The sequence below is a fragment of the Thunnus albacares genome, chromosome 5, assembly GCF_914725855.1.
Source record: "Thunnus albacares chromosome 5, fThuAlb1.1, whole genome shotgun sequence".
Classification (NCBI taxonomy): domain Eukaryota; kingdom Metazoa; phylum Chordata; class Actinopteri; order Scombriformes; family Scombridae; genus Thunnus; species Thunnus albacares.
Window position 1 is genome coordinate 29,318,684 of NC_058110.1, and position 26,149 is coordinate 29,344,832.

General features: G+C 41.1%; 1 protein-coding gene and 2 long non-coding RNA genes across 5 annotated transcripts; 1 reads left to right on the forward strand and 2 right to left on the reverse strand.

The window, feature by feature from the left end:
• The first annotated feature begins 139 nt into the window (after positions 1 to 139).
• nfatc2a (nuclear factor of activated T cells 2a) lies at positions 140 to 22,158 on the forward strand. Of its 3 annotated transcripts, none has more exons than XM_044351770.1 (10): positions 140 to 519; positions 2,672 to 3,605; positions 3,741 to 3,909; positions 6,132 to 6,334; positions 7,472 to 7,644; positions 9,734 to 9,874; positions 12,454 to 12,509; positions 12,646 to 12,778; positions 12,945 to 13,652; positions 19,669 to 22,158. In XM_044351770.1, the coding sequence occupies exons 1-10, from the start codon at positions 462 to 464 to the stop codon at positions 19,722 to 19,724; spliced, it is 2,631 nt and encodes an 876-aa protein (XP_044207705.1). In that variant the 5' UTR covers positions 140 to 461; the 3' UTR covers positions 19,725 to 22,158. The 3 variants fall into 3 exon arrangements, with proteins under 3 accessions (XP_044207705.1, XP_044207702.1, XP_044207704.1); XM_044351767.1 differs by lacking the exon at positions 140 to 519 and adding an exon at positions 1,759 to 2,202; XM_044351769.1 differs by lacking the exon at positions 140 to 519 and adding an exon at positions 1,760 to 2,202 and having other exon boundaries at positions 12,945 to 13,646.
• On the reverse strand, positions 6,218 to 19,652 carry LOC122982462. The gene is made up of 3 exons (XR_006403458.1): positions 16,957 to 19,652; positions 11,391 to 11,617; positions 6,218 to 6,305 (listed from the first exon to the last, which is right to left on the reverse strand). It is a non-coding gene; the product is annotated as an uncharacterized LOC122982462 (long non-coding RNA).
• On the reverse strand, positions 21,935 to 24,432 carry LOC122982461. The gene is made up of 4 exons (XR_006403457.1): positions 24,418 to 24,432; positions 23,472 to 23,850; positions 23,232 to 23,354; positions 21,935 to 22,796 (listed from the first exon to the last, which is right to left on the reverse strand). It is a non-coding gene; the product is annotated as an uncharacterized LOC122982461 (long non-coding RNA).
• Between the last annotated feature and the right edge of the window lie 1,717 nt (positions 24,433 to 26,149).

Sequence of the window (26,149 nt, forward strand, 5' to 3'; positions counted from 1 at the left end):
GGATTCCTGAGTGTGGGGCTTTGCAGGAAAGCCCTGAGTCTCCGAGATGGACCGGCTCCAGGTTTCCATGGCAAAGGCGCACAAACAGGAGGAAACACTGAGGGAATCCCGTTATTTTACAGCATTGGACCATTATAAACACCCAGAGCGGGGAAGGAAGCCGCTCTTGATACTCAAGTAATCCTTATAGAGCTCTAGGAAGGGGGACTTCATACCAGAACCATTGCTGAAGCTGATGCGGCTGCATGTTTTTGAACAGAAACGGAGTTTGCGCGCAGCTGCTGTGTCGCAGCTTGAAGTTTTTGAACGTGTTCAAAGAGTTTTGTTTCGTCTCCTTTCAACATTTTTTTTAACTGAAGGGAGCTTTTTCTGCTATGGTTCTTAGAGGACGGTAATTTTTCATCCGTTTATTTTAATTTTTTTTTTTTTTACTATTTATTTTTTCACTTTTTTTTCTCCAGATGTTTAGAGAGACTTGGAGGCTGGCACAGTACCACACCATGAGGTCGATGGATCAAGGTACTGCTGAAGTGTTGTGATTATCTGGTAATCAACCCATTTGATTTTTAATTGATAGAGTAGTGTTTGCCCAGGAGTGTTTAAGTCTATAATGATGTGAGCTGTAATGTCATCTGTCAGCTGTCTGTGTAACATGTCAGTGATAGTCGGGATGTTGGTGTTTGGATAGAGACGCTGCTGCGCTGTAACTGATCAGCGCACAGCGTGTGCCTTAGCATCACACCGAAACACCAAGATATTAGAGGGAGAACTAGGAGCAGATTTAATAGCAACCTATAACATTGTAGTAATTGGTTATAAAAACAGTCTAAACTTTATTGTATCGGTTCAAAACGGGAGAGATGTTTTGGATTACTAAAAAAGAAGTAGCCTATAAGACGAGCGACTATCAAACCTTACAGTTACTCTACATGACATCAGTGTGTAATATGAGAACAAGGGGAGCAATTTGTATAGTTTTAAGTCACGTGAGCCTATCTCTCTATTTATATGTATATGTATATGTATATATATATATATATAGCTATGTATATCGGGGGTGACTATAGCGCAGATTTTAACTCGAGTGTCACCGATTAGGTTCATAAAAGGTGCAAATGAAGAACTTTCTCATTGTTACTTATGTGTAACAGCTCGTAAACTTTCTTATATTTATATCCTGTCTGATTGTGCAAACTGTTGCTAGCGGTTCTGGTGCGTTTGGGGGTTGCATGCTCAATTTCACCCATTATCGATGTTAAAATCAAGGTAGGATTTGCATCACCGTAAAGATCATAACATACGATGTTTGCTATAGGACACATGATGCACATCTGTCAGTTTTGCTGACAGAGCATATAGGCTACTGGCCCATTGGGTGTAAAAGCTACAACTAGAAGGAACGCCCTGTAGTTTATGTGCTGCGTCCACGCGTCGTGCGTAAATCTGGGATTCCCTCAGGAGTCCCACACCAGTACGTTTTTATTAACCATGCAAGAGCGCATGTAAATATCGGCTACTTTATTTATTGGAATCCAACATGATGTAGGAGTGCAGTGAAGTGTTTTAGCTCTACCCATCAATTCATTCATCTACCTGCGTATGTTCACATAAACCTGGAATGATGTCCCCCGTTTCATGATGGATGGTTGTAAATCAGTTGTTTAACAGGTGATGAGTTCAGACAGCACCCGGCTGTGTCACTGCAGCATGTCAAACACCCGGGGGCAGCACCAGGCTGCATAGTGTATCAAAACAGTCAGTAATCTGTTAATTCATCACTTCCAAGCCGCACTTTTGCTTTTTTTTTCTTCTTCGACGCATCAACGAAAAGGGTAGGCGTGATCAGACTTTGGAGATGAACTCGAAAATTCAGCTTTCAGTGTGAAAATAGACCCGCCTTCATCTGAAAATAACTGCGGCGAGCTGAAACAGGAAACTTGTGCGCTTCACCGATGCATCATTTGACACTTGAACAGGTTCCCCAAATCCACATCAGCGCCGCAACACCTCAGCCGCGTCCCTGTCGCTTCGCCTGAACTCGGAGGAGTCTTTTAGACAAATTTAGACAGATGACCTCTTTTTACGACGAAAAAGATTTGGAGGAAGAGCTCAGACGAGTCAACTGCCCTGATGAGGATTTGGAGTTTGATTACTTGTTTGAATATGAACCACCTTGCAGCGACTTTGCTGGGGGACATCAAGGTTTGTCCGAGGCTTTTTGGCAGGCTGAGTTCATTCCTCTCCCTCTCTTGCTTTTTTTTTTGTACTCAAATATAATTTATGACCTGTAAGGTTCGTGTAAATAAAAAACAAAACAAAACAGGAAGTAAATTTGACATGCTTCATGAGGGTTCTGATGTGTAATAGCCATGTGAGAGATGTCAATATGAAGAAGCTTTGTCTTTTCTGCTGACAGATGTGTTTTTCACTCAGAAAATAAAGTTGAGAATGAACTTTGACTTTAAGAAAGCCAGACATTTGAAATGATTGATATCATTTAAAGAGATTCACTTAACTTTTGTGATTAAATCCAGTTCTGGAGGATAATTTGCTGTTAAAGTTACTATTGGAATAATGGGAAATATCTATTTGGCTCTGACAGCATATATTTTTATATACATGTTTTTCAAATGTTGTATTGTTATGATTTTTCATCTTTCTTCACCTGCAGATGACCCCAACCTTGCATCTCATAAAGTCCTCAGCCCTGAGTCTGAGCAGGCTTTCCCTCTGGAGGAGGCCTCTCCATACGGCATCAAGTCCTGCAGTCCTGCCTTCGGTGAGCACAACACTGAGGTTCTACCAGGATATGACAACCAGGAGGCTAGAAACTACCTGGACAGTACCCGTCCTGCAGGCCTGGCTCTGAGCCCGCGGATCGAAATCACCCCTTCCAGAGAGCACTACAACCATGGTCGGGACTCCCTGCAGAACCACCAACTGAACATTAGCCCGAGACCCACCCTCACTGTTCCTGGTCATGAAAACCTTTCCTACCGTGAGCCCCAGTGCCTGAGTCCCGCCAGCAGCAACTCCTCCACCAGCTGGCACTCGGAGAGCTACTCCCCCTGGGCATCTCCTTGTGTGTCCCCCAGCAGCGGCCAGAACCCCGGAGACCTCTGCCCCCGATTACAGAACATCCACACTGGCTCCCCGCGCACCTCCCCGGGCACCTCTCCTCGCACCAGTCTAGCTGAGGACGGCTGCCTGGGACCCCGCTCGCCCTCCCCCAGGCCTGGCTCCCGCTCCACCTCCCCACAGGGCAAACGCACCTACGACATGTACAGGAATCCAGGGTTAATCCCTGGGCACCGCTCCCGCAGTCCGTCCCCCCACAGTGGCCATGAAGATCACAACATAGGGGCCCACTATACACACAGCAGCCTTGCTGATGCCATGAATGGTTTTGGAACCAGTCAGCCAGGCCTGGTTCCCACTAAAATAGTCAAGACGTCCAATCAGGTTTACACTCTGTACCCAGAGAACCACGGAGAGGGGAACTACGTGGTGTCCTGTGAGCAGGACTTGAAAACCAAACCTGCTGCAGAGCCATTCTTTGTTATCCCCCCAATCTGGTCCAAGCCGCTGGTTTCCAGCCTCTGCAGGTAAATTAGCAGGAATTCTTTTGGTTTACACATGCACACATGATACAGGAACATATTCCAATGATCATTTCAGTCACAACTTAAATGATTTTTTTCATGATTCATAATCCTTTCTGCATCCTTTATGTTTTGTAGCATCCCAGTGGCTTCTCTCCCCCCGCTGGAATGGCCGATCCCCAGTCGCACAGACCAGTATGAACTCCACATTGATGTGCAACCCAAGCCGCACCACAGAGCTCACTATGAGACAGAGGGAAGCAGGGGTGCTGTCAAAGCGCCCACAGGAGGACACCCTGTCGTACAGGTATGACCAAAACGAAAGCATTATCAGTGAAATCAGTACAAAATTATACAATTTAGCACTGCAATTCAAAGTGCTGGATAACCATATGAAGGCAAGTTAGCCTTCCAGTTTGGGAGCCTCAGGCAAGCCTGATGGGAGGACTTGCATGTAATTGCATTTCCTACTCATTATGCACTCAGTAGTGGTTGTGTTATTGCCCAGGGCCAGCTGTATGAAAATTACTCTACATGAGTGTAGGCTAGTCTCATAGCACCTTGCCCTTTTTTCACTTTCTGAAACAAAAAAACAGACAGCATGGCCTAACCCCAGACATATGACACACTGTAACCACTCTGTAGCCTTATTACAACCCTCAAAACTGAACTCAGGTCAGTGAGCAACACAGCCTCACTGATTTTTTTTTTCTTTTCTGCCCTCCAGCTTAAAATAGTCTGCTGTTGTGCGCCCTCGCCCCCATGGTTTTAACCACACAAACAGACCTGTGTTCATGCTGTCCCTGACTTCCTCTTACACACTGGTTTGTTGACTGTCTCATTTTAGGAAGCTGGGTTGCTGAAACACTCAGCCTCTCCAGACATGTGTAAAAAAAAAACATTAATTCTGCCTGTGGTGAAGATAATTGTAGATTGAGGGGAAAAAGTTTGCTAACATTTCTCTTACGGTCACAACATGGAATTCAAACACAGCACATTGAAATTTGTTGTGACACAGTTATGGCTGGCTATATTGTCAAAGAGTAGGTTCAACTTCCCTTTCTTTGTGTTACCGTGGTGACATTTTAAAGCTGTTTTTGTTGGTGATAGTAGGGAATTTGTGGAAATAAAGCCTCTTCTCGCATCTTTTCCATTTTCTGCCCATCCCCAAAGGCCTCACCCTGAGGTCAGTTCTGCCTGGTTTGCCAGGCCAATCAGATGGTCAGGCCTGGCTAGCCACGGCTGCACTCCTTCACCTCGTCTTTCCCTTCCTCTGCTCCTCCTTCGTTCTCTCTGTTTTTCCTTCTTTCCCTCTCCTTCCCTCACTCTCCCTCTCTCTCTCTCTCTCTCTCTCTCCCTCTCTGAGTGTCGTACCCTCCACTTTACTTTTCCTACACTGCTCTCTGTCATGACTCACTGCTCCTGCCACTGCCATGACAACCGGCCGACTGCTCACATGGCCTGTTGAGTGTTTGCAGGCAGCTTCCTCTGTTTCTCTCAGTGTGTCAGCTCCTGGATATGGAGCCAGCATGGTCATTCATGTTGCTGTAGTTTCTGTTCACGTTCAGCAGCTGCCGTGAAGTCTGAGATAGTTTTTTTTCTACTATGCGGTTGATGTACATGATGTATGTCGTTTTTTTCTGACCACAGTTATAAGGAAAAGTCATGTACATGTAAAGATCAAAAGGGAAATACGTTGTGCAGCTCTCTAAGCATTAGATAGAAGGCATTACATAACGCAGTGCAACAGATTTTAAACAACCTCTTTATTTAACAGGCAGATTTACTGCAATTACATTTTGCTATTGTTATAATTGTTACTTGAAAGAAATTACCTGTAGTGTCTGTTGCGTCACCCTGGAAACCAGTGTTAGGTTATATTCTCTGATAAAGGCGATGCACTCCACTGTTTGCACAAAAACAACATTTAGATGCAAGTTGATGCTTTGTGGTTTTTGCAGGTTTCCTCAGGAGGCAGTCTTAGGTTAAAAGTAACATCTCTCTCTCTCTCTCTCTCTCTCACTTTCTCTCTATCTTTCTCTCTCTCTCTGCCTTTCTATCTCCAATTCAAAGCTTCACCCTTGTATTACTTTTAATTTCTGCATCATTCAAAATAGGTCTAGTTTCAAATAGCAGGCCAGCTGTGCGTATGGCAGTTTCACTTCTCTTAATCTTAAAAGCATGTCAGTGAAAGAAAGGACCCCTTCCTCACTTCTTCTTCCACTTATGAAAGAACTGGTACAAGGCTGTAGGATGTGAACTCTCTGCTGGCTTCTGTTCAAGGCTGCAGAAAGAAGACTCATGCTTTTACATGTGGGTCTGACACTGATTAGCCACCTGTGGGGGAGGAGGGGGGGGGGGGACAACATCTGGAAAGGCAGAGTTAAAACAAGATGCTATGAAGAAACACATCAAGTTAAAAATGCCTTACACGTTTCGTTTATGTTTCTGTTTCATCGCCTGACAGGAGGAGCTTTTAGCGCAGTCAAAAGAAATTTTTCAGTTTTGTTTTAATCTTTGTGTCTGCAGTTACACGGCTACAGAGGCAAGGAGCCGCTTGGCCTGCAGATCTTCATCGGTACAGCAGACGAGCGCATCCTCAAGCCCCACGCCTTCTATCAAGTCCACCGCATCACTGGCAAGACGGTTACAACCACCAGTTATGAGAAGATTATCCATGGCACCAAAGTTCTTGAGATCCCCCTGGAGCCAAAGAACAACATGAAAGCAATGTGAGAATATTGTAATGTGCATTCACCCTAACCTTTTAGAATAATATAAGATCTTCCAGTCAAATTGAGCAATGATGGCTTTGGTCCGGAGTGAAGTAGGTTGACAACTATTTAGTGAGTTGTGGGATTTAAATTTTGTACAGAAATTCATAGTCTCCAGAGGATAAATCCTACTGACTGTAGCGATCATCTGACTTATCCACCAGCAGTGGTGTGTCGGAGCAGCTGTTGAATGGATTGCCATCCAATAGTACATTTGGTACAAACATTCATGCTCCCCTTAGGATGACTCCTACTGACTTTGGTGACCCCCTGACTTTTCCTCTAGTGCCACTATGAGGTTGAAATTTTAGGTTTTTATTTAAATAGCTCAAAGACTATTGCATGGATTACAGTGAAATTTTGTACACAAATTCATGACACCCAGAGGATGAAAAAATTTGGATCCCCTGACTTTTCATTTAGCACCATCATTGGATCAAATTGTCTGTTTGTCCAATACTTTGTTTTATGCCCAAATACCTGCAAAACTAATGACAATCCCATCATCCTCAGCTGTGCTTTGTGTTTTTTGCTAATTAGCAAATATTAGCATGCTAACATACTAAACTAAGATGGTTAGCATTATACTTGCAAAACATCAACATGCTAGTATTTTCATTTATGAGCATGTTAGCATACTGGTGTTAGCATTCAACTCAAAGCAATGCTGTGTCTAAATGCAGCCTCGCAGAGCTACTAGCATAACTGTTGCCTAGTCTAGGACTAGAGCTGCAGCTAAATTTCATTAACAATTAGTCTGTTGAGGATTTTCTTAATTAAAAATATCTTGTTTTTTCCCGACCAACATCCCAAAGTTATTGAGTTTACTATCACAGAGGAGTAAAGAAACCAGAAGATATTCATATTTAAGAAGCTAGAACCAGAGAATTTTGGTATTTCTCTATTAAAAATGACTCAAAACAATTAATCGATTATCAAAATAATTGGTGGTTGAGTTTCTGTCAATTGACTGATCGATTAATTGACTAATCGATTAATTGACTAATCGTTGCAGCTCGACTGTAGACTCTCAGTCTTGTTTTAATATAAATTTGCCTTTGCCTGTTGTGCTTACATATTTATTCCTCCTCACAGAATTGACTGTGCTGGGATCCTGAAACTCAGGAACGCCGACATCGAGCTGAGAAAGGGCGAGACAGACGTCGGCCGGAAAAACACCCGTGTTCGTCTTGTGTTTCGGGTGCACATACCTCAACCTGGAGGACAGCACGTCTCTCTCCAAGTGGCCTCACATCCTATTGAGTGCTGTAAGCAGCTACACATAAAACACTTTCATGATGTACTTTTTGTGCTATTTTACCTCATCTTTAAAAGTGGTTTTGAGTCCTACTACAGTGCAGACTTTATGAATTCCTCATGTATGCTTCCCGCGGAGGCCAAACTGCTGATGTTTTCATCAGTTAACAAAACTTAATACAAAGTAAACATTAAAAAAATGAACCCACATTCAAATGAGTTTGGAGCTGGGTTGATAGTCTAGAGTCCTGTGCACAAAGATGTCTTTATGCTAGCAGGGCTTCCATCCAGTAGGTGGGCGCAGCATGTTTCAGTGTCTGTGTACCTGTTTGTATGTGTACAGTAGTAAAGTCTGTGTTTGGGTACATCAGTGTATGTGTACACAGTGTTATTAAAGCACCTGGTGTAATCAAAACTCAAACAAGAAGGTCCTTTATCTACCTCTGACCAACACCCTGGTCAAGACATAACATTCATCATATTAATGCAACACAGGCTGCATGCAATATGCTCCTCTCATTGTAAAAAAATAATGACGCAGAATATAACATCATTTTATAATCGTTTCCCATCTGTTTTCCGATCACAGCAAGGACAGAACAATAGTCACTACCTGTCTGAAGATGAACTGCACAACAATTGTCGTCAGTGAAAATCAATCAACCGTAAAGCTGCTCACAGTGACACCTGTGATACATCTGGCCGGCCTGTTGAAAAGCAGACTGTGTCGGTGATTGTATGTCGGAGGTGACAGGGCCCCTGCTGGTGTCATCCTCTTTGTTTTGTCCGCTCGCAGCGCAGTAGGGTGAACAATTGTGTTCAAAGGTCACAGGGTTAAGGCTCGCCTCAGTGAGCGCGCCGTTTCAGCTGAACTAATGACTGATACTGTAATAAACAAGAGGAAGCAACACTTCACATAATGCAGCATCATGAAAGTATCTAGTGTCTCTACAAAAGTGATACTATTAAGGTTATTTCTGTCGCTCTACAGAAATAATATGAATGACATTAACCCCTTAACATACATTTTCTCACTTTCTCCCCCCTTACGCTAGCACCACCTTAATTATACCGCTTGTATCAGCTTGTTTCAGTTCATCATCGAACTATATGATGTTTACACTGAGTGAAATAACTCTATACTCCTAATCCATCAAATAGAAATATTCTAAGTGTCTTTTGAATCATATTGTACACATTTCCCCAAATTTCAGTCTGACATATTTGGTATCTTACATGACATTTTTTGGATCTCTGCTAGAATTTCAAACAGAAGTTTTGTTGGCTTTAGCAATGTTTGTCTGCACAGCATGAGTTTGCAATGGTTGACCCACTATCAGGCCGTTGCATGTTGAGCACAGAACACAGAGATCAATTAGTTGATCTACAGAAAATTAATCGCCAACTATTTTGATGATGGATCAATCATTTTGAGCAATATTTAAAGAAAAAATACTAAAACTCTCTGGTTCTGGCTATTTAAATGTGAATATTTTCTGCTTTCTTTAGTCTTCTATGATAATAAACTCTTTGGGTTATAGACTGTTATCAGGACAAAATTGTATGAACATTTTATAGACCAAAATGCTTATCGATTAAATAAGAAAATAATCGACAGATTAATCAATAGTAAAAATAATTGTTAGTGGCAGCCCTAGCAACTACGTCACTCTCAATTTTTAACAGTAATACCTTAAAATACCTTAAAATATAACTCAAAAATACCACACAGGTTAATTAAATTTCCGTGATGAAGATTTGTAACATTTCAAGCTTCACACAGACTGCATCTTATTTTGTTCCCTTCACTGTACAGTACTCTACTGTATGTGGAGTCAAGGTACCTCTCTTTGAACTCTCCTGAGTTGTCATTTTACAGAATTATGTTGCTGTTTATTAATACTGAAAACTCATTGAATGACTCAGCATCATCACCTTACTGTAAAGCACGGTGACTTCTTGGTAACTAGTATCTGTGCACTTGTGAGAAATCAATACAGAGTTTTCCAATGAAGAGCAACATGTCCTCTCGCTTTCATTATACGCTGGTTTATGTGCTAAAGGTGTAACGCAGCGTCTCTCTTGTGTGTGTCCCTGCAGCTCAGCGTTCAGCACATGAGCTTCCCATGGTGGAGAAGCAGGACATGGACAGCTGCTCTGTTATGGGAGGCCAGCAGATGATCCTGACTGGGCAGAACTTCAGCTCTGATTCCAAGGTCATTTTTATGGAGAAAACCCAGGGTGAGTGGCGTCCAATCACATCAGCCCCAGCATCACTCACATCCTTTTTCCGACCAGTTTTTTTATTATCTGTTTTCAACAACATGTACATTTACCATGAAGCTATATATTGCCTGAAAAACAAACCTATGACTCAATCTGAAATCTTTACAATCTGTGCGCATCTGTTCGTTCTGTTATTACACAACATAGCGTCACAGTAACACTTAAACACAAGCGATGACTAATGACTCCTAAGTAGCTCGGTCTGTGTAACAAGTTCATAGCTTTCACATTTTCACCACCATCATTGTATGAGTTATTTGCATGATCCAAATGATAACACCGCAGCCTCACTTCCTTTTGCCCTTTTCTTCCTCACTGACTTCCATGATGTCTTATCACTCAGATGGGGCTTTTGTTGTGTGATTTATAGCTCTGTTTTGTCACATGAAAGGTTACACTTAAATGCGTCCAAATGGAGCTGAAGGATTTACTTTTATGTCCCTTTATGAAATTAAATACATGTTGTTTTTTTTACCTTCTTTTATGTAATTTTAGAAGAAGTAATTGAAATAATCGCCCTTTTTTTAAACTCTTCTATTGACTTTTATAAACCAAACTGAAGTGATTTGACCATAATTAGTACAAAGTGATGTATTTATGTTTTGTCAGGGTCAAAGGTCAGTCACCCTACTATTACTTGAACCTCGAGTTTGTCTCCTTTTTGACAGCATAAGTTGCTTAGCTGTTAACTAATTTAAAATCCCCTTCTACTCAAAATTATGTTTTGCTTATTATTACCTAATTTGGATAGTTGAGCCTCACTGTGCAGAATGATGTATGTGTATAGTCTGACAATAGAAGACTGTTTTCACAAAGTTTCTCTGTGCTTATCGAAAAGGGGTTGAAGGTGTATCTATGAGGAGGATTTATGGATATCACGACTAGTTTTGGAGGCAATTCTGGTCCAGTATGCAACTTACACAAGTGTGATGTGGAAACTTGAAGCCTCTCCAGTGCACAAACACAGAGAATGGATTTTACATTGTGTTCAGCTGTTAAACGTTTGAACTGAACAATATTTGCATATTAATAGATTCAGAAATTTTTAATGAGGGAGAAAGAGGAGGTGTCATTTAGGATCTTAACGAGATCATTTTCCTTGTCTTTGTCTTAAAATATGTCTTGAGAGGATCTTTAAAAAGAGTGAGTTGTATTGTGAAGGTAGATTTGTGTTTATCAAGCGCCATAAATCACGTTTTCAATAGTTTACATTTAGCTGTTGCTGGAAAGTTCTCTGCTTCTTGCTTTTAAAATAGTGTTTGTCTGTGTTGTGACTCACTGAGTCCACTACTGTCTGAGTGTTTGGCTTTTTAAATGCAGGCACTTCACAGGCCACCTCAAGTAAAACTTGGACCCGCATGCCCCTGCTGCTTTTTCTTTTTTTTTTTTTCTCTTCTCCGGGGTTCCCTGCTGCTGTGTTACGACACACCATAGTAATGGTTAGTAAGACAGACGGAAAAAGAAATCTTACAAAGAGGGATTGCCATTGTTTTGGAGAGTTTCTGTATGACACAAAGTTCTCGACCAGTACAGCTGTGAAATCCTTCTGAATGAGAGACAGCTGCCTCTGGCTCTCGCGCTTGGACGGGGAGGGTTGTACAGAGGGAAAGAAAGCTTCGTCGGCCAAGTCAAGTCTGCTCTGCTTTCTCTCCACAGCTCCCTCACTCCCCCTTTCCACCTCCACTCCACGATTATCTCCTGAGGGACGAACAAGAGTCGGGGTATCCCTTAGAGTAGAATTGCAACAAAACGCAAACAAACGCAAAAGCCAAGAAAGCAGTCATCACGTTATGTAATAGAAGTGGAGAGAGTTGATCATAAAATAAAACTGAGAGAAAAAAGAAGTGAAGCTGGCGAGATGTGTGGAATCCCCCCTTTTCCTGCTGACTCATTTAAACCATGTGTTTCAAATTTGCAATTTGACAGAGGGTTTCCCACCTACAGTAACATTCAAACAAAACTCTCTGCAGCACATCGTATCATGTGCCTGGACACATGGACTTCACATTTTCAAGCACATTTTGTTTTTCTTAAATTACAGCTGAAATGTAGCTCGATGAAGTGTGATGTAACATAACATGAACTGTAATTGTGACAGACGTGCAGCAGTGAATGCTCATCACACCCCTTTGCTAACGTGCTTCTGTCAGTGTTGCATTCGAGAACAGACTAGGTGTGTCTTTGACAGCTTTTGGAGTAATGGTTGACTGCGCGTGTATTTGGTGTAAACCTACATATCGTCTCTACCTTTAGGTGTGCTTTGTGGTGTAAGAGGAAGTGGATTTAAAAGTGATGATTATCTACCTGCACAAAGAGGCTTTTTCTTTGCACGTGAATTTTAAATCATACAGGACACACGGTGCCACGTAGACATTAAAAACACTACTGGTTTAAAATACAAAGGACTCAAAATAAGAATAATTTCTCGAGGTGATTAGTGAGATTGAAACAATCAACCTTACTTATCTCGCTGCAGTGTTTAATTGTTAAATTGCAGTGTTAAGTTTTCATTTTCTCTCTTTACTTCTTTCTAGATGGGCAACAAATTTGGGAAATGGAAGCAACAGTGGACAAAGATAAGAGCCAGCCAGTAAGTATCTGACATAACCTGGAATACCTGTGATACACACACATAAACACATTAACTGTCATGATTTAGTAGTTCATTAAAAAAAAAAAGACCAGTTGCAGACTTGTATAGCTCATAATAGAGCACTGTCTTGTAGAGTATGCTGTTTGTGGAGGTGCCGTCCTACCGAGACACGTCTGTCTGTCATTCTGTCAAAGTGAACTTCTACGTCATCAACGGCAAGAGGAAGCGCAGCCAGCCTCAACATTTCACCTACACACCACTGGCATGTAAGAATCCTGCTCAGCCTCTCTGTGGGATGATGACTGTATATCACACTGTGGGTTTCGAAAAGTAAAATGATTAGCTGATTATTCTGAGTAAATGGAAAATATATTCACTCTCTACTTCCTCTCGAGACTTTTATATCTCTGTGATCTTTTGTCTTCCGTGCAGCTCCATCAATCAAGACAGAGCCTATAGACGAGTATGAAGCAGATCATATGGGCTTCGCCGTGCCTCAGATCTTGGGCATATCGCCTCATTCCTACTACCATAACCCACGCGGTGTACTCCACCCAGACAACGGCCTGGTCTCCGGCATGGCCTCCTGCCAGCGTCTCAGCTCCAGCCTTCCAGGCCAAGATGCACGTTTCCAGCAGCAGAGCCCGGCCATTGTGTACTCCCGCGGGGGCAAGAGTCTGAGCGGCAGCCCTAGCCTTTATCAGCAGACTGGAGGGATGATGTCTGACCCGCATCGGTCGGTCCTGGTCCACACAGGCTCCCCAGCACAGCCTGTAGGTCCTATGGGTGCAGGCCAGCACCCGTCTATCATCCAGTTCTCCCCCACCAACCACCACCTGCTTCGGGGAGGAGACCATCAACCTCTCAGTGCTCCGCAGCCTGACAACCAGCAGATCATCTACTGCGATGGCTACTCTCCACAGTCTGCCCACTCCCCTACGCCCCCCCAGGCTCAGGCGGTGGTGACTCACCCTCAGCAGTATCCCACCGTGATCCAGCAGCAGCCCTACGTGCAGAAGGGCCAGCAGAAAGGCCGGGCTCCTCCCGGCACGGGGCAGATGGAGGCTCCAGGAGACGGACAGAGGAGGGTGACAGTCAAGGAGGAGAACTTGGACCAGGCCTACCTAGATGATGGTGAGTGTAAGTTCATGCTTTTATACTCTCAATTAGCACCAGCCGAATGCTAGTAAAATATGAAAGTGGCTGGTAGATTTCAGACACAAAATAATGATTTACTGTTGAGTGACTGGTGAATTTAATCATTTATCTGTCAGCAGCTGGTAGATATTCACATTTTAAAAAGTTAATTCCCCACCCTGGGGATAGCTCGTATCATTGGCAGTGTGTGTTTTTATCAGCTGAATGTAATGAGGTGAAAAAAAAGCAGGCAGACAAAGTGATGGATAAGTGCAATTCCCTTTTGTGAAATAGATGGATGATAAGACTCGCCGACAAAGATATGACTTTTCCTAAGAACAATTCAAGGATATTTACAATATCTGCGCCATCTCCTTTTCACATATTCCCGGTCTGATCTACGTGCTATAGTATCGCTCTGAACAAAGCCAACAGAACAAGCTCACACTGTTAAAACAATCTTCGCCATGAGGTGCAGTTATGTTCCACTCAAGGTGGAAATAACAGGGATTATGAGTCATATGTTTATACTTATGCTTGTCAACCCCATTACCCTCTGACAGAATTAATGTTAGGCCACATCCAGCAGCAGGCAGGAGGTTGAACCTCTTCCTTATTTTGGAGTTAAAGGTTCTCTAAACTATATTATGTTATACGTTAAAATGACAGGCTCCGAAGAAAAGGGTTTTCTTCTAGTCTTTCTTGTAGTCAGGTGAGGTTTGAAAACAGTTTGTCATCACGCTGCTCCATTCAACAAAGTTCATTCTGCTGGTCGAAGGGGGTTCGTCTGGCACACATCAGGAAATGAGCTTTTTTTTTTTTTTTTCTCCCTCTTGCATTAAAGACAGAGAAGTAGGAAGAAAAAAAGTGTCACTCTCTTGACCGCCTGGACATGTTGACACTGTTATGAAGTGAAAAACAACCTCCATGGCAACCATTGTCAAACAGTGGAACAGGCTGCCTGGGAGAGCTGGGGAAAGCCTCTTTGTTTGTTATAGTTGGCCAGGGCTTCTCCTTGGCCTTACGCCCCTCGATTCTGTGGGGGAACCCACCAGAGGATTAGCTTTTTTTCCGACCACGGGATTCTGCCAATCTGGCACAAGAAATTCCTATTTGCAGCTGCTTTCCTCCAGAAATCCAGCCTGATCCCTGTAAGATAGCGGGAGGGTGGAGGGTAGTTCGCAGGAAAAGGGAAGGGGCTGCGTGTGTGTGTGTGTGTGTGTGTGTGTTTCAATGGAAAAAATGAAACTGAGAAAAAAGGCCAGCAATGGAATTTGTGTTTTTTGGATGGAACTTGCAGGGTTTCCCTCCGCAGTAAACAGCAACAGGGTTGTGAGTTGGTGAATTAACAAGGAGTTAGAGGAACAGTCAAACTGGTCTCTCTGTTTGATCCTCCCATCATCAAAAGTTGATGGCGGCCTGTTAGCTTCCCAAGGTGCCTCTGCATGTTTGTTCAAGTTGAGTTTTCTCTTTCACATAGCATGTAACCTTCTACTTTGAAATCACATAAAAAAAACTAATTGCAGATTGGATTTAATTGCCTTATTTTGTCCCAAAAACTGCAGGCGATTTAATTATATTATGACACTAATGATTGGCACTTTTATAATACCACATCCCTGAATGTTAAAACCAAAATGCATTAACAGTTGCAGTTTAGTAGTCCCCCATTTCACTCCAACAAGTGATCCACCTACCCACATCACTGTGAAGTTTAGTCATTGCTGCTTTAATGAGAAAAAAAAGGGGGGGACTTCCCGATATTCAAACCAATTTTTTCACACAAAGGGTGAGAAGATAACACGGGTCAAAAAAAATCCCTCTGTGTTTGACTGCAAAGGGGGGGGGGGGGTAAAGTACGAGCTCGACAGAAATTAAAACTGGGTCCATCAAACACATTTTCACCAAAGTGAGATTGTCAACATTACTCATCGAGACATGTGTTTCACTCTGTAGTCATTCGTCGAAAAAGAGGGTGATGCCACATCCTGGCATTGTCACAGTGTTGTGGTCGCTAACTGTCATATCTCTGAGGTGCCTTAACTGTGTCATCTTTAGTGAAGAGAGTTAAATGAAAGTCACGTATTTGGTTTCCTACCAAACATAATCTCTCTCACGCGAAAGGCTTGTATCTTCAGCCCAAAACACAAGTTTCCATGCCTCCTGTTGGTGCCCAAACAAGACAAACTGTTGATTGACATTTATATTTATTTATGTTATCAAGCTAGTTGAATAACTGAAAAAAAAAGATACCTGTAGAAACCTGCTTTTTTCCCTTGGACCACAACTGTCAAGAATGCCTGGCATTGCTCGCCGCATGCCACATAGTTTATGAAAACAAACAAAAAAAGAGCCACTGGCTTAGCCTACAAAGGCCGAGAGTGACAGATTTAGTGGGTGTGGAATAAAGCCCAGAGGCAGTGGAGCAGGTGAAATTGTTCCAGCAGGTAGAGATCAGGCTAGAGGAGATAAAGCACACAGCAACAGCCTGGTGGACACGCATTAGTCTCAGCTCACTTCCATCCCATTTAAAAGGCTTGATCAAATACTCCAGCTGTATCCAGAGCTGTAGTGATGAGTGCATGACGACTGCTTTAAGACACTTATATTGTTTCGTTTATAACGTACAAATCGTTTCAGTGAGTTCGTTCGTGTATTGGAGATTTAAGGTAGGCTCTTATTTTTTCAAGCCTGTCTTAAAAATAGTAATTGTTCCTTCTCTCCATACTGGCTTAAAGAGAATACTCCTCGTTTTGTACAAAAACGTATTCTCAAGGTAAGATGGAGGTGGAGGAATTTGATTATATCCCCATCTTCTACTGGGTTCACTGGCATCTCTTCACAGCCAGCATGAATGAAAAGCAACAACCAATATCTCAGTTAGTGTACGTACAGTGCGGATGTATGAGTATCGTCTTAAGACACACTTGAAAACTGTGAGCGTATCCTTCAAGTACTGACACACCGGATCTGTGGTTAGACTGGTGGTTAGCTGTGAGTCCACTCACTCTGCTTTCCCTTTTCTCTCGATGGTTTTCAGCTTGTCATTACAACCCCACACCAACCTCTTCTCATATGTAAGCCATGAATGTACCGTACAGCCCTCCACACACACACAGACACTCACACACACACTGTATGAACATGCAGACGCACAAACATACTCAGTCCAGCTTCGCAGCAGGCAGTGTGCAGCGACTGAGTCAGCTACTGTACAGGGTGTCTCTCTCTCTCTCTCTCTCCTCCCACCCTCCGGTTGGTAAACAGTGCAGCTCATTGGTGCAGAACTCAGGAGCCAGACACTCACCTATTGAACAGACTAGCCTGAGTGTTCCCTGGGCCAGCCTCAAATAGCCGGTCCGTGCCAACCCTTCATTAGATTCAGTAAAGCCCCACTGTATGTTGCCCCGCTGCGGCGCTCCTGCTGCTTCTCTAAGCTCGTTTTATGCTCAGGAAAAAATCCTGTGGCACCGCTGGGGAGATGAAAGTTTCTTTAAGGCATTAGGTGTCAGAGGGAATTCCACTACAGACTAAAATAAACAGGGACGCCGAAGTTGTGACGACAGCAGAGCATCCAGTTTGGCTGCTCCTGCCGTTTTGCAACTTTCAGATGCTGCTCTGGCTATAAAATGTGCTCAGTGTTGAGCTGTTTCTCTTTCACATCTGCAAATGATCAGATAGAACAGCAGCAGCAGCAGCAGAGACGGAGTAGAAAGGGAGTCTGAGACAGATTGTTTTGTCGGATGGAAGAGCATGTCTGTCTGATTGCTTAATTAGATTTCTAAACACTTCAATGCATTTGTGGGTGCTAGCTCGTCATTTTAATAAGAAATCATATTTTCCTTCCTGGTCTTAATGAATCTTCTTACTTTTTTCATACACAGCTCTACTCTGCTAGTCTTAAATAAGAACACGCTGTCGTCTTGAGACAGTTACCTCTTTTAGGTCATTTTGTCATGAGCTGTCATCTGCTCGAACATGCTGTTGTGTGGTTGAGATAGTGTCTGATTTCATTTTACGTGTGTTTTAATAGTTGCACCCTTTGCCTCACCACTATGTAAATCAGGGCTTTAAATAGAGCTTACACAAGCCAACTGAATATCACTTCTCCGCCTCTAAAAATAAAGCAGTTGAAGGTGGTGATATTTAGTATTTTGGACAGCTGGTGGTTCATCTTAACATTTTTTAATCTATCCAGTTTAGTCCTGTTGACTTTAAAGAAGTACTTTAGTTTGACATTTTTCCAGCATGAGGTGATGTGCACATCTAAAGCTCACTATTTAATAGACCTGTCCTCTCCTAGCAAAACAACACTATAGCTCGTAAATTCAGTCGCTAAAAACGACCTATAGTTACTTTGAGTGACGCCATCTAGCGGCTGTAGTAATTATGACCCGGGGAAGTGGCGCTGTTCAGATGATGTCAATCTAAGGTGACTTCCTTCTTAGAGAGAAGTTGGACGGATGGCTGGATAGTTAGTTGGCAAAGAGTGGACTTAGCTGCAGGAGACCACTATTCACTTCCAGTTTCAACCACTGTTCCCCTTTTCAACCGCGAGTTTTGTGTTTTCGACCGCAAGTTGGGACATTTTTTGAAGAACCATGTGTATCGTGGTGGTGTTCACTGTTGCCGTGACAACAAAGGTTGCCTAACTTTAAGGAAGTATTAAATGTACTTCCAGTCATCATTTTAACCCAAACTGTGATCTTTCCGTAACCTTAACCAAGTGGGTTTTGTGCTTAAACCTAATCAGACCAGCGTTGTCACAACATAAAACTTCATTATTTTCCTCAATGATTTGTAACACTTTTGGAAAGCAGCATATTACGCTCCAATAGGTCGTTCTGGAGTGCATTGTACAAACGACCTATGCAGGCGTTTAATTTGGAGGACTTGTTATTCCAGTCTTATGCTAAGCTAAGCTAACCGTCTGCTGACTGTAGTTTCATATTTATCATACATATATGGGAGTGGTATTGAACTTCTTATCTAACTCTCGGCAGATGTGTTGGAGACCTGAACAAAACAGGAAAAACACCTTTTAAAAAACATTACACAACCTAAGCAATAATAATAATCAAATTTTAGCATTGTAACCGCAGTTGAATAGCTCAATCCCAAAGTGTAGCCCATTACTATGGTTACAAAATCACAGACATGACATGTTCTATGACATGTTATAAGCAAAAAGCTTTTTTGGCCCACTTTGAAATACTTATATTACTCATCGGGCCTAATGAGTTCCCAGAGGCACAGTGGAAGCAGTGGCACCGGCCTATAATGTCTCAGAGTGCCAGTGTACACAGACAGACACGCAGTAGGCTTCCAGGCCGGGGCTCCCAGATAAACACCAGAGCTCAACACGGGCGGTGTGGCATATCTGGAGAGATGACATGTTACACATACTTGACATTCCTTCCCGCTGTATGCAGAACTACCTGTTGACAATGTGGCTTTTTGACTGTGTTTAAACGGAGGTGAGCAGACGTACTGGTTGGTAGTTACTGCTCGGATGTCGGTGGTTTTTTTATCAGCAGATAGAGAACAAAGCTTCAAACACTCAAAACCTATAGGTTACATTTTTACAGGTATATATAATCTCAATTATTCAATCTAAAAACATTTTATTTTATTTTCAATGCATCACACATCTACTATGCCTCCCCCCCCTACGCATGGTGATTCTATTTTTAGAACCATGACAGCGTGAAAGTTTCCATTTCAACCCCCTTCCTCTTCTGTTGATGTGTATACACCCAGTTGTAATCGGCTGAGCAACAGGAATTGCTTATAGGCTCTTGTATAGCTCAACCTCTAGTGGTTACTCGCCATAAATGCAGCACTTATCCACCCTTTATCAATGCCTGGCACAGAAACGTCAATCAGACAGTGCAGTATCTCAGGAATATAATCAACGTCACTCTTTAATCATGTCGGAAAGGTTCTGTTTTGCTTTTTTTGGAATTTTGTTGTGAACGACTTTCACTGTCTAACATTCCTCTCTTTCTTTCCTTTACAGTGAATGAGATCATAAGAAAGGATCTGACGGGTGTTCAGGCTAGAGGGCAGACATAGAGGACAAACCTGAGAGGGAAATGACAACATATCCCCCTACCACCGCCGGACACAGACACAGACACACACACACACACATACACACGTAGGCTTCAACTTTCCAGTGTGGTGACGCACTTCCACCAACAATCATACCTTCTCTTCCTCATTTTCTGCATCCATAAAGATAGAAATATCAGCTACTGGCTGCTGTGTTTGCTTTGGACATGTTCCTGCAATAAACAGTTTCACTGGGCAAACAGAAGAATTCATTTGACCCATGATGTCTGTCACCAACACCCAGAAGGTTTCCATCGCACCAAATAAGAACCAACAGGCGAATGTGCCTTATTTTCTCCTGGGGTTGACACTCAGATACATTGCTTTAAAAAAAAAAAGAAGAAAGACATAAAATGGGAAATATACTTGTCCCCAAAGTTGCTGCCCAGGCAATAAACTCACACCTGTTTGCCTCATACTAGTGAAAGATGTAGCGTGCAGCCATTTCACATAAAATCTGTGAAATTTCATCACATACCAAAAATTCTGCCCGAATATGATGCTCAGCTATTTCTCGTGGCCCGAAGCTTGCCATCTTTTTTTAAATTCTTCTCGCACAAAAGTATGTATTTTGTCTGTAACTTTGTATGCAGTTATACATGAAAAAAGATCGTCCAAAGCTCACATGCTGATCATCTCATTTTAAGTGCAGTTTTCTAATCAAAGTGAAGCGCACACTGCCTTAACCATATACAAATGAACTATTGTGAGACCTCCTAATATGCACTGTTTTCAATAACAGGGGGTCAATGTTATTCCTTTTTTTTTATATAATATTTGAGTCATGTGAATAATGTAACATTTTATATTCATAAAATATACATTACATAATATTCAGGTGATATGCCAAAGTGGCTTCACAGGGCCTGTGATGCTACAGTGATAGCGTGGGTCTAGTTTTATGAAAGGATTTCAATGCTTGACTCTTTGTTTTGTTTTTTTCAATCTTGCATTGGAAATAATTTAGAAATATATCATAAGTTTTGCTCATGCAAGTTGAAGTGAGAGATTTTGTACACTCAGATTTAAAGGTGGTCTTGCTTTTTTTTTTTTTTTTTATTAAAACCTATTTGATATTTTTTTTTGTCTATTTTTATTTGTATTTCTTTTAAAGATGATTGTAATAACATCTGTGGCTGTTTCCACAGTCTAAAATATCCAAAGCTTTTACTGTGTGTATTGTTTTGTGTATAGCTGAATATTTTTGAGTCCATCCGCAATGACAATCAGTATACTCAAAGCTAAGTGCCTGCCTATGCAGAAGCTTCATGCTTGCCAATGTAAACGGCATACTTTTCTTTCTGTAACTGCCATTATACCTTTTCACACTGTAAGCACAGTAGGGATATACAGTGTGGATAACTGACGTGCTATTACAACTTGCTTTTGATGGAAAAAAAAAAGCAGTAGTTTGAAAATATATTTTTGTAACATTGTAAAATTTTCACTGAGTGAATTGGAGTACATTAAAAGTGCCAAGTGTCGCTAATATGATTGTAAAGAAAAAAAACTGTTGCAAGTGAAGTAAAAAACACAGAAATTAATTAATGTAAGACTGAATCTCAACTTTTAATATTTGATATGGACCTATCTTAAAGAAAACAAGATTTTATTTTGTGATATTAATAAAGCTAATATTGATAGATATTAATGATATTTCCCATTGAGCCAGTACAGCACAAGTGCATTTGACATTTCTTGAATGTAATCTATATTAACTAGTTTTTCCCCTTTTTTTGTAAATATTAGATACAAAGTGTGATTGTCCATGTGTTCAAGTTTAAGTAGACTAAAACAGAAATTATTTGTTTGTCATGCATCTTTTTATCTGTCTCTTGTGTTTATAGTATACACAAAGTTATCATTATATCTGTTTTATTACAAGGTAAAAATGTGTTTTTTTTTCTGAAGGGAATTATGATCCATTTATCCCCCTAATAGTTTTTATTTTTGTTTATGCGTTTTGTTATTATAATTTTACTTTAAAGAAATCTTTGGTAAAGAAAAAAAGGTTATTCATACTGTCTTATTTTATTTTCTGTGTTGATAGTTGTCATGTATTTGTTTCTTTTTTGAGTCTACTAGACTTTTTTTGCGTTCTTAAACAGTTTCTGTTTCATGCTATTTTTGTATCCTTAAAAGTAGCAATAAATAATAACCATATACATACCTTCATGATTGTCCTTGTTTTAATGTGTGACTCCTCTGCAATAACTCCCCATGAATTCATTCATTCATTCACCCTTTATGAATACTAGGTGGTCCAATGAGAGCAGAAACGCTAACAAACAGAAGACAATTTAGAGTGTCAATAAGAGATAATAATACAGTGGTAAATGATAAGAAAAAACAGGAGTAATACAGCAGTAAATACACTTGAATGCAACAATAAGGGTTAAAAAAAACAACCAATCTGTAAGATCTATACTTCAGTCAGATCTGACCACAGCAGATACAAGTAAAATCAATGGTGGACTCAATTAAAACTTTAAAAGCAGGCGAAGAAATCCGCTGATCCAGTTTCAGAAACCATTGCCGCAGTAAAGGCCTTTTTACTGAGCTCTGTTTCCTGAGATCTACTGTAATAAAGCAGTGCCAAAACTGCAGAAGGGATGTGAGATACAGTACAGTGCAAAAGTTTTAGGTACTAAAAGTAAAGTGAGTTTTTTTATTTACCAAGTTAACTTCATACAAAGTTCAGCAAACAGAAGAAACTTAAATCAAATCAATATGCAGTGTGAGCAGCTTTGCCTTTAAAACAGCTCCAGTTCTCCTCTCGGTACACCTGCACACTGTTTTTCAGGTACTTGGCAGGTCTGTTGTTCCTGCATCTTGGAGAAGTTGCCGCAGTTCTTCTGTGGATTTAGGCGTCTCAGCTGTTTCCGTCTCCTCATGTGATCCCAGACTGACTCCATGATGTTGAGATCAGGGCTCTGAGGGGGCCGTACCATCTGTTGCAGCACTCCTTGTTCTTCTTGTCACTGAAGATACTTCTTTATGACTTTGGCTCGAATGTTTGGGCTCGTTGTCATGCTGCAGGATAAATTTAGGAAAGATCGGACGCCTCCCCCAATGGTGTTGCATAATGGATAAGAATCTAAAAATCTTTGGGCTGTTTTCCGCAAAGAGCTTTATAAATAAATATTAAAGAGCGACAGAAAGAGCCAGCTGACACTCTTGTGCAAGTCACACTGATGAGTCCTAAAGCTGTCACCTGTTATGAATCTTAAAGCGCTTTGATACAGAACGTCTCAAGGAGTGTAGATGGTGGAACATTCATATAAATTATTTCACCATAGTCGAGTACAGATAGGAAGAAGTGACTGGGTGAGAGACATACGGAAAGTTTAACTTCAGTTCCTCAACGTGCAATTTGAAAGATAATTTATCATCTACCCGCAGACCAAGGAAATCTGTAGGATGTATGTGTGTATTAATGTACAAACCAGTAAATGAATAAAACATTACATCGTGTTAACAAGAGATCATCTGGGTTCATGTCCTGCTGTGGTTCGTCTCTGGATGGTTTGTGAGAGCAGCTGTCGGTGCAGTCCAGACAGCTCAAAGGTGTCTCTTCACTCTCTATGGTGCCTAGTATGAGAGGAAAATTGAAAATTAGCAGAGCCACAGTAGACAGTGACTCATCAAGTCTCATGGCAGACACAGAAACAGGTTTGTTTATAATTAATGCGGCATAAAAATACTCACTATTTAAAGCTGGATTCGGTGATATTATCAGTTATTTGCACAGGCACACACGTTCATGAGCACAGACACGGTTTCAAACTCCATCCCTTCCCTCGAATAACAAAACAACAACAAGAAGGGGACTCACATGCCTGGAGGCTCTAGTTACTATGGAGACAGCTTGTTTGGTGCTTGGTCCCTGAGTCGGGAGGAGGGCTCTGTGTGAATGAACCTTGTGTTCAGGAAGTCTCTGGTTATGACATCACCTCGGATGAAAGAGCAGCACGTGGGCTTCTCTCTGCATGAGCCGTCTCCAGCCCACTCATACAGATATGCCGTGATGACTCATGCGCCCTTTAGCACTCAATGGTGTAATGAGTTCGGACCACATTCAGATTCTCTGTACGATATCGGACAAGAATGAAATACATGATGAGTTTGGCATTTCATTCAGCTCGCTTTTTGTGGTATTTCGAAAAAAAAGCGGCGCTGAACTCATCCTGATCAAAGAGCTTAAAACTGGTCACGGTATTATTAAATTAAATCCCACACATAAATCCAAAGCTGAACTGGCTGTATTACGTCTTATACCAACCTTTTTTATTTTCACCACTCTTTATATAATGTTAAAATATGAAAATAAATAAATAAGTCAAATAAAAAAGTGACAGTGTTAGCTGCTGAACAACAGTATAATGGGCTGTTTGTGTGGAATAAAGATGACATTGTCCATTTGCAGACACTTTGAAAACTCATCATCATTTTCTCAGAGACGTGAGTCAGTTTCCTGGGCTTCAGGTGTGTAAATGCTCCTCTGAATGCTGAAGCAAGTCGTCTTATTAACCTCGCTGGGTGGAGCACAGATGGAAGAAATTTGCATGAAAACGTTATCCAAATAAAAGGAAAAGGTTAAACATGTCAGTGTTAGACTTTGAATGCTCAGCAGTGTTTGTTTCAGAAAACATACCTTCAGTTTCTTATTCGTTTAGGGAAACTGAAAACATAACATCACCTCGATCCACCAGACGCACAGCTTGAGAAATCAACTCCGGAGGGAATACACAGGATGCAGTCTGATGATCGTTCCTTATAACTTGTATGTGAATTGCAAAACACTAGACATGGAAATACTGTGTGTGCAACTGAGTTCATACCCTGTATTATAGTGACTACTAGTGTAGCGAGAGGAAACTAAACATAAGCGGTGAGCTCTGCTGATGTCCTGCAGAGGGAGACAAGACCTTGTGAATGTAGTCCAGAAGCAGCTGTTTAACAGCACTAAACTGGAACCAAGAGACCAGAACTGAGGTCCATCATGGAGCAGAAGAAGTGATGTCTCTGTGGAGTAAAGGGAATATTTCAACGCAGAGTATTTTTACCAGTGAACCAGCAAAATCAGTCACTTCCGAATTGCAAATTGAATCAAATGAAGCACATAGCGGCTTACAAAAGGTTCTTTGACAGAACAGCTGCATGCTTTATTCAGTCTTCCTAAAGGAATTTTGCATGTATTCTACTACTTGAACTGACTAACATACATTGTAATGAATAAATGCAATCAAATATTCCAACAAAGTGCTATTAATAGAATACAAGTGTTGATTGAGGAAGTAAAAACTAATAATGCCGCCTTGACAGGAGCTCAATTTCGTTTCTATTAAGAAGAAGCATGAAATAATATAAAGGAGCAGATATGAACTGTGGAGTCTGTTCCTTTAGTCAGCTACACAGCAAAGCTACAGCGGTAGAAAATGTATTTAGATATTTTACTTAAATAAAAATAATAATACAACAAAGTAAAAATATCCCGTTACAAGTAAAAATCCTGCATTCAAAACTTCAGTCAAGTAAAAGTAAGTAAAGTAAGTAAAAGAACAAATTTTACTTAAGGTATCAAAAGTATTGGTCATGCAGACAAACAGCTCCTGTAATTGTGATATTATTGTAAATTATATTATTAAATGATTGTTACTGATGCATTAATGTGTAAGCAGCATTTTTACTGTTGTAACTGGTGGAGGTGCTGCTAATTTTAACTATAGATTTTAACTGTAAATCATATTTTATGAGCCGATTACACTAAATTCTTGATCACTAAAGTAACTAATAACTACAGCTCTCAAATAAATGTACAGTAGTGGGTTAAAAAGTACAATATTTCCCATTGACGTGTACAGTAGTGTAAAGTAGAAGTACATCAAAGTCGTACTTGAGCACAGTAAACGACAAAGCAAGGCAGGTTTATTTGTATAGTACAGTTCAACAACAAGGCAATTCAAAGTGCTTTAACAGACAGAATGTAAAAGCAACACCAAGCAATATAAAAAGACATTTAAATACAATTAAAAAGTGTTAAATTGGAAATAAAAATAAGCCAAAATAGAATAAGACAGGTAAAACAGGAGAGTAAATGTTACACTGCAGTGTAAGATATTAATCAAAAACCTCAAATTTGACTTTTAAAAAGGCAGCGACACACAGAAAAGTCTTCAGCCTTGATTTAAAGGAACGCAGCTACATCACCAAAAACCACTCACAACCTGTCACAGTGGCAGTCCAAACCTATTTTTAGATACAAACAATAAAATATAAAATGATGAAATGTCCTCATGCAGAGCACCAGTTCACTTATATTACAAATACACATTCAAAACAACAGCTCAAAGTGTGTAGAGCTGCACACGCTGTCCAAACTGATT